General features: G+C 50.2%; 1 protein-coding gene across 1 annotated transcript in view; it reads left to right on the top strand.

Annotated features, from left to right (window-relative positions):
• Positions 1–2681: 2681 nt before the first annotated feature.
• Positions 2682–8396, top strand: part of SYCP1 (synaptonemal complex protein 1) — a 122143-nt gene continuing 116428 nt past the window's right edge. The window contains exon 1 of the mRNA XM_074977265.1: positions 2682–2933. Within this exon, the coding sequence (XP_074833366.1) occupies positions 2698–2933 (236 nt within the window). The 5' untranslated portion in view covers positions 2682–2697. The remainder of the gene's footprint in view (positions 2934–8396) is intronic.

Raw genomic sequence — 8396 nt, 5'->3', positions numbered from 1 at the left:
TCATTGGTAGTCCGTCGTGTCTGATGATGACGTCCCCATTAAAGTAAATAGCAAAAAAAAAAAAAAGGGGCAAAAATCACAGAGCCAGGATTTCACATATTATAAAGAAGTAGGAAGAATAAATTTTTTTGTTGCGAAGGAGCAAGAGGTGCATCAGTACCAATAACCATGCACATATGTGGTTATAACTGTCAACAAACTAAGGGATGGCAGGAAAATACTTACTTACCTGTAACTATTGTTCTTCAAGATGTGTTGCCCCTGTCCATTCCAACATGTTGTGCTTTCCCATGTGCATGATTGTTGGAAGACTCTCCTCTAGTGGCACCCATGAGGTCGACTGTGGCACCCCGTGGTGACATTGCCCCAAGGTTGCATATAATCCCTGCTGACCCACGTCCTGCTCAGTTCCTTTTTGCTGGAAAGTCTGACAAAGGGGAGGTGGGAGGGTCTGAAATGGATAAGAACAATACATCTCAAACGATAGTCATAGGTAAGTAACCATTTTTGGTTCTTAGAGTGTTTGCTCCTGTGCATTCCAACATGTTACTTACCAGCAGTTTGAGAGGAGGAGTGGACAGACTTCGTATGATGCCAGACTGCAACATTGCCCTGCTGAATGCAGCATCAGCCTGAGCCTGCTGGGTGATGGCATGATGGGTAGTGAATGTATTGACTGAGGACCACATAGCTGCTCTACAGATGGACCAGGACCTGAACCAAGTATGCCGCTGAAGAGCCCTTAACCTGGATGGAGTGTGCCATTACCTACAGTGCAGAAACCTTAGCCAGGTCATAGCACAGCTGGAAACAGAAGATGGTCCAAGAAGATAAATGCTGCAATGTAACTAGAAGCCCTCTTATCCATTCCACCACAAACAATTGCCAAGATTTGTGGAAAGTCTTAGTCCACTCCCAGTACAAGTCCAGAGCTTGCCCCACATCCAAAGATTAGAGAGTCACTACTAGTCAGAAGCATGGTGTTTCAGAAAAAACACTATGTGAAAAATGTCTTAACATGAAATGCCTAAACCACCTCCTGAAGAAATGTGGCATGGGACTGGAGCTGTACCTTGTCTTTATAGAACTTGGTATATGGGGTTTCTGAGGTAAAGGCCCACAACTCCAACCTCCTGCTCTGATGACATGATAGTGACCAGGACCACCACCATATACAATAGTTAGGAGAAGAGGCAGGTGGCCAGCAGTTTAAAGGGCGGAGGTATCAGGCACGAGAGAACCAAGTTCAAGCCCAGGGGAGAAGAGAGGCCCTAACCTGCCACTAAGAGTCTGTCCAGGTCCTTGAAAAAACCGCTTCCCCCAGGCTTTACAAATGAAGAACATATCCCACCCCCTAGGTGGAAGGTGAAATAGCAGTTAAATGCACTTTCAGGGACAATACCGCTATCCTGTGCAAGAGATATAACAAATAGTTCAACACGAGGCGCATCAGGACTTGCGTAAGGGACTTCCTCTATAGCCCCTACAGCAAGGAGGGACTGCACCCGCTGTAGGTGATCACACTCCTTCCTTTTCCAAACTGAACAAATCCAGTTCTTTTAATCTTTACTCATAGGTCATGTTTGCTAGACCTTTAATCATTTCACATGCTCTTCTCTGGACCCTCTCTAATTTCTCCACATCTTTCCTAAAAGATGATTCCCAGAACTGGACACAGTACTCCAGCTGAGTCCTAATCTGCACAGAGTACAAAAAATGAATGTCTCGTGTCTTGCTCACAACACTGCTGTTAATGCATCCCAGAATTATGTTGGATATGTACATGTTAGGTTTTTGTCATAATGTACCATGTTGAGAATCTGTATTCCTCCTTATGTCCCATCACCACTGATAGTCCAGTGACCAATAATTATGCTCTTTATGTCATTTGTACAAAGCCAGTGGTCCTACAGACACGTTAAGAGATGTGTCTCAGACAAGGTAAGACCATAGAGGATAGAAGGCTTATGGGGGTGGGCAAGAGGAAAACTGGGCCAGAAGAATTATTTCTCAGACTGGTCACACAGCAGTAGCTGCAACGAAGTGGGTCTGTCCCAGGAAAGCTGATCACCTAATAAATTACTCTGTTAGTCTTGCAAGTGCTACATGACAGCTGGTTTGTTCTCTGAGAATGCTGAGCTCTGCCTGAGGTGCAGAGGGAAGGCTGTCCTCCCGAGGTGGCAGGTGTTCAAAGCACACCCACTCCTCTCCCAGGGGAGCTGCCAGGAGGAAGAACCCTTCTTGGGCCCGGTTTTATGGCCGCACCCTCATGCCCCCGCCTTAGGGCCAGTGCTTCCAAAGATGGGGGGCTGAGTTGTGAAGGGCGCTTCCCCATCTCTGCTGTGCGTCCACCTGAGCTGTCCCTCCCCGGCTAGCAACCCGCTGAGCATTCAAACGCCTGAGCCTCGGTTGAAGCGGCCGGCTCGCGCCACGCAGCACCTGAGACCAGGGCTCCCCCACGCGGCCACTGCCGGGAGCGCCAGACTCTGCCTGCACACGGTCAGGTGTTTTCCTCCCTCCCGCGGCACTAGGCACGTGGCCAGCACGCGGCGCACGTGTCCGTCTGAGCACGGCGTGCGCACGCTTCCCGCCTTTTCCGTTACCTTTCCGCCCGCTCGTGCGGTTGGGCAGCCGTTGGTTGTGGTGGTGGGTTGCGTCCCTGTGCCGTTCAGCCCCTGGCTCGCGCGCTGTGGGGCCATGGAGAAAGAAAAGCCTTTTACGCTGTTCGTGCCGCCAAGGCTGAGCAGCGGCCAAGTGTCAGCTGTTAGGCCGCAAGCGAGCGCCAGGGACTCGGGCCCCTGTCAGGTAACTGCGGTGCAGAAGAAAGGGCTGTTCCCCTGGCTCACACACAGAGCCCCGCCCAGCCCCGAGAGCATGCCGAGGGGAGCGAAACGTGAGACCCCTGGGTGCCCCTTCTCGCGCTGTGAGAGGGCGTCGGCGGGGGTGTGACTTCGCGGCCATCTTTTACCCCGCCCCCCGTCCCCGGCTTAAAATGAGCTAGTACCGTAACAGATCCGCAGAGCACCCCGAATGGAACCGCCCCTTGAGCTAGTGCTCAACGGCCCGTTCTTGCAGCTCTGTTCAAGGTCTCAACGGTGCAATGCAGTTAAAATCTAGGCCCGTCTCGTCGGAGTACTTTACATTATCCAGCGGGTCTCAGACTGGGGCTGCCAGCAGCTTTCTGGGGTGTCCCCCAAAATAAACAAGATCAGGGTTAGTGCTCAGGTCCAGTCTTAGGGTTGGCTTGGGCCCCACACCTTCAGGGCCCTGACCACCCGTTGACTTTCGCATACTCTGCACATGGACCAGATTCCATGGTTTGGCAAATTCCCTAGTTTGACACTAGTCAGTTCTCAAGGGTGCCAGAGCAGAGACAGTCAGCCTGTAGTATGTGTGGTATTCCTGTACTGAAGTGTATTTTTCTTATCAATTTCATATGTACTGTATTCCTGCAAATTTCTGTATGAAACACTGTTTTTAGGGTTGTCAATTAATTCTCATTAATGCCTGCAATTAACACAGGTGAGGGCAGACTTAACCTGTTATATTTGTTACTTAGCAACAGGTTTTTATTTTCGTCTTCAAAACAAAATGTGTACATACTGTCTCACATTAATATAACATGTAAACATGAGATATAACAGAGTAGTGTAATCTACAGTTTTACAGTTTTTTTTATTTTATCAAAACAAAAAAGCAGTCAAGTAGCACTTTAAAGACTAACAAAGTAATTTATTAGGTGAGCATTCGTGGGACAGACCCACTTCTTCAGACCATAGCCATACCAGAACAGACTCAGTATTTAAGGCACAGAGAACCAAAAGCAGTAATCAAGGAGGACAAATCAGAAAAAAATGATCAAGGTGAGCAGATCAGAGAGTAGAAGGGGGTGGGGAAGGTCAAGAATTAGATTAAGCCAAGTATGCAAACGAGCCCCCTATAGTGACTCAAAATTCCCATCCCAGTTCCAACCGTGTGTTAATGTGCCAAATTTGAATATAAAAGAGAGCTCAGCTGTCTCCCTTTGAATAGTGGTGAGAAAATTTCTCTTCAGGAACAGGCAAACTCTTCGGTCATTAACAGAATGGCCCACTCCATTAAAATGTTGACTAACTGGTTTGTGGATCTGGAGTGTTTTTATATCTGTTTTGCGCCCATTAACTCTTTGTCTAAGGGAGTTAGTAGTCTGTCCAATGTACAAAGCATCTGGGCATTGTTGGCAGATGATGGCATATATGATGTTAGTTGAGGAACATGAGAACGTGCCTGTGATTCTGTGGTTAACCTGGTTAGGTCCAGTGACGGTATTTCCAGAGAAGATCCCCTGCCAGCTTTGTCCACATGCTTTGTTGCAAGGAAAGGTTCCAGGACTGGTATTCCTGGGGGTGTAGACTGTGGCTGTTGGTGAGGATCCTCGTAAAGTTGGGAGGTTGTCTGTAGGAAAGAACAGGCATGACACCTCAGGCCTTCTGGAGTGTGGCATCCTGATTAAGGATAGGTTGTAGGTCTTTAATAATTCTTTGCAGTGGTTTGAGTTGGGGGCTGTAGGTGATGACCAGTGGTGTTCGGTTCTCGTGGCTTTTTTGGGCTTATCTTGGAGTAACTGGTCTCTGGTATTCATCTGGCCCTGTCAGTTGGTTTTTTACTTCTCCTAGTGGGTAATTCAGGTTTTTGAATATTTGGTAAAGATCTTGTAGTTTTTGATCTCTGTCAGTTGGATCAGAGCAAATGCAATTGTATCGAAGGGCTTGACTGCAAACAATGGATCTAGTTATGTGTGCAGGATGGAAGCTAGAAGGGTGAAGGTAAGTTTTGCGATCAGTGGGTTTCCGGTACAGTGTGGTGCTGATCAGGCCATCTTTGATTTGTACTGTAGTGTCCAGGAAATGTGTGTCTTGTGTGGAGTAATCAAGGCATAAATTGATGGTGGGGTGCAGATTGTTAAAGTCTCTGTGGAATTCTTCTAGAGTCTCTATACCATGGGTCATAAAGCATAAAGATGTCATCAAAGTATCTTAAGTAGAGGAGGGGTAATACGGGACGAGAACTGAGGAATTGTTGTTCCAGGTCAGCCATAAATATATTAGCGTATTGTGGGGCCATGCAGGTGCACATAGCAGTTCTACTAATCTGGAGGTATAAATTGTCCCCAAATTTGTGGGTGAGAACGAAGTTACAGAGGTCAGACACCAGATTGGCTGTGGTGACATCAGGGATGGTATTCCTGATGGCTTGTAATCCGTCTTTATGTGGAATATTAGTGTACAGGGCCTCCGCATCCATTGTGGCAAGGATGGCATTATCAGGAACTTTTCTGACATTTTGTAATTTCCTCAGGAAGTCAGTGGTATTTCAGAGAGAGCTGGGAGTGTTGGTGGCATAGGGTCCAGAGGAAGGAGTCCATGTAACTGGATAGTCCGGTGGTAAGGGTGCCAATACTTGAAATGATAGGGTGTCCAGGTTTTCCAGGTTTGTGGATTTTGGGAAGTTAAGAGAATAATCCAGGCTGGGGCTCAGATGGTGTGTCTGAGTGAATAAGGTCCCGAGTAGCAGCAGGGAGTTCCTTAAGTAGTTGTAATTTCCTTTGGAATTCCAAAGTGGGATAAGCGGACAGAGGTCTGTAAAATGTGGTGTTAACACGTGGTTTGAACTGGGATGGGAATATTCTGAGCCACTATAGGGGCTCGTTTCTATACTTGGCTTAATCAAATTCTTGACCTTCCCTCCCCCACCCCCCTTCTACCCCTCTGCTCTCTGACTGCTCACCTTGATCATTTTTTTCTGATTTGTCCTCCTTGATTACTGTTTTTGGTTCTCTGTGCCTTAAATATTGAGTCTGTTCTGGTATGGCTATGGTCTGAAGAAGTGGGTCTGTCCCACAAATGCTCACCTAATAAATTACTTTGTTAGTCTTTAAAGTGCTACTTGAGTGCTTTTTTTGTTTTGATAGTGTGGGGTGCAAGAAGACATTGTGACCCTCAAGAGTTCAGTCCGACCCCTCTGTGAACCCTCAGAAGAATTCCAAACAGACCAGTCTGTGCAAGGTGAAAAGCTGCAAAACAAGTAATCCTGCCAAGGCGAACAACTGCAAAACACAGTACAGATTGCCAAAACTTCAAGGCTATGCCGGCAGTAGGCCACAAAAGATAGTAAGAGTAGTGCATAAGCACTTTTATGTAAATGAGTTCAAGCTTTATTAGTTAGTGTTAGGAGGCCTGTTATAGTGCCTCTCCCCCGAGTGAAGCTCCGACGCATCCGGTTTTCCCCCACTGGTGACTGCGGTGTTTCCGGGGCTCCTGTCGTGGGTGTCACACTTTCAATAAACCAAATATAGCACTCGCCTTCTGGGTGCAGCCTCGCTTCTGGGGAACCCGAGCCTGGTTGGTTACATTTGGCGCAGCAAGCAGGGTTCTCCAGGTATGATGTCTTTTTGGTCGAAGGCAGGGGAGGCAGGGAAGCCAGAGCTGGCCCTGCAGCGCATACCAGGATGGCCCTCGACGGAGCGATGGGGGCCGGTAGTGTGGATGATGGTCTGTTGGGCAGCCCCGGCAGACTGGCTGGAGTTGCGGGAGGTGGCAGGCGTGACGCCGGTACCGGTAGAAGGGGCTTTGCGTCGGCTGCAGCTGAGCCGCCGGCCAGGGATGGAGAAAAGGGCAGTGGGAGAGGTAGCATGGCTTTTCCTAACTGCCTTCCCGGCCCTGGATGATGAGCTTCTCCGCTTGCAGAAGGTGCTGGCGGAGAAGGAGCAGGAATGTCGCGATTTGGCGGATGCGTGCGCAATAGTGCAGGAGGTGGTTACCTCGCAGTCCGAAAGGACGCAAGAGTTAACCCATCGTTGTGAGGTATTGGCGGCAAGAGTGGCAAATCGGCGGCATGCGAAACGAGGGAAAGAGCCGGTGTCGATGGCCCAAGTGCGTGCAGTCCTTGCGCTAGCCACTTGGGACCCTGAGACCTGGGATGGTAACATTTGGAGCTCTTCCTTGTCTGAGGAGGAGGTGAACGGGACGGCTGTGCAAACCGTCCCGAGACAGGTGCACTCCATTCAGGAGATGAGGTTAGAAGGAGGCCATTTGCAGCCTGAGGTCTAGTGGATGTTTAAGACAAGTGAGTTGCAGGAGATGGTGAAGAGTTTTAAGCAGGAGCCAGAGGAAGGCCTTTTGGCCTCGCTGGTGCGTGTGTGGGACAATGCGAGCAACACTGTGTTGCTGCTGCTTGAGGAACTCCGCCAGATGGGCATGTTGTCCCAGGATTCACAGGTCCGACAGGCGTTGCAGAACTCGCAAGGCTTTACCAATGCACAGGGAAATGCCGTGGAGGCGCCTTCCCTGTACCGCTGGTTGACTGCGGCAGTGGACGTGGTCTACCCCTCCCCGGGGGAACTGGAAGCACTGGTGAGGCCCTGGCGTACGATCTCAGAAGGGGTGAGTGCGCTGTAGCAGCTGGGCGTGGCTTGGGCTGTGGCTCTTGGGGGAGAGACGGGACCGGGCGATGTAGAGGTCCACAGATCCATCAAGGCCACTCTCTTATGCCTTGTCCCCCCCGAGCTGAAGGCCTCCCTTATGGCTGTGGTTATGGTGGCGGATGAGCATACAGGTGACTTAGTTGGAATGTTGATGCAATTAGAGACTGTCATAGGCGCTAAAGCAGTCCGTGCCACAAAAGGAAAAGGTGGTCAGGTGGGAGCACCTGGGCAGGAAAAAGGACACGCTAGGGTGACCCGGAGAACCATGTGGACGGACTTGCTGAAGGCAGGGGTCCCCTGTGAGGAGATCAATGGTCTGCCAACACCAGACTTGTACAGATGTTGGTGACAGCTGCCGCCTACCCAGCGGAGTGAGGATGAGAGTGCCTCCAAGAGGGCGGGCGAGACCCAGGCACCACAAAAAGGTACGGGACCTGGGGGGAGGACACAGCCCAGTGCCACCGTCAACTGGACCGTTCCCCCTAGGAAGTGACAGGGAGGTGGGTCCTCTGCAGTACGGGCTGTGGCTGTGCAACAGATAGCAGGGGACCAGCGCCCATTTGTCCCATTAACCACAAAGTGGCCTCAGGGAGGGGAGCAGCATGTGTAAGCTCTGTTAGACACTGGAGATGGGTGACCATTCTGCATTCTACCCAGACTGCAGGTTGTGCGGTGGTCGTGCAGGGCCTCAGAGTAGCGGAGACCACCGCTTATGCGGTGGAGGTCACCCTAACGCTGGGGAAAGCCCCTCCCTTTCGAGCGACAGTGCTGGCTGCACCTTTGGGTGAATACGTCATTGGAATGGACGTCTTGCGTGGCCGGCGTATGGATACACAGTATGGGCTGTTTGCCTTTGGGCACCCCCACTACATTTGGGCAATCAAAGCTGTGGAGCCCCTACTGCGGGGACATCCCAAATGGGACCCTGTGCGCC

The sequence above is a fragment of the Carettochelys insculpta genome, chromosome 26 (genome assembly GCF_033958435.1).
Source record: "Carettochelys insculpta isolate YL-2023 chromosome 26, ASM3395843v1, whole genome shotgun sequence".
NCBI lineage: Eukaryota > Metazoa > Chordata > Testudines > Carettochelyidae > Carettochelys > Carettochelys insculpta.
The sequence above is the reverse complement of the archived record's forward strand: the minus strand, read 5'-3'. Positions and strand labels throughout refer to the sequence as shown.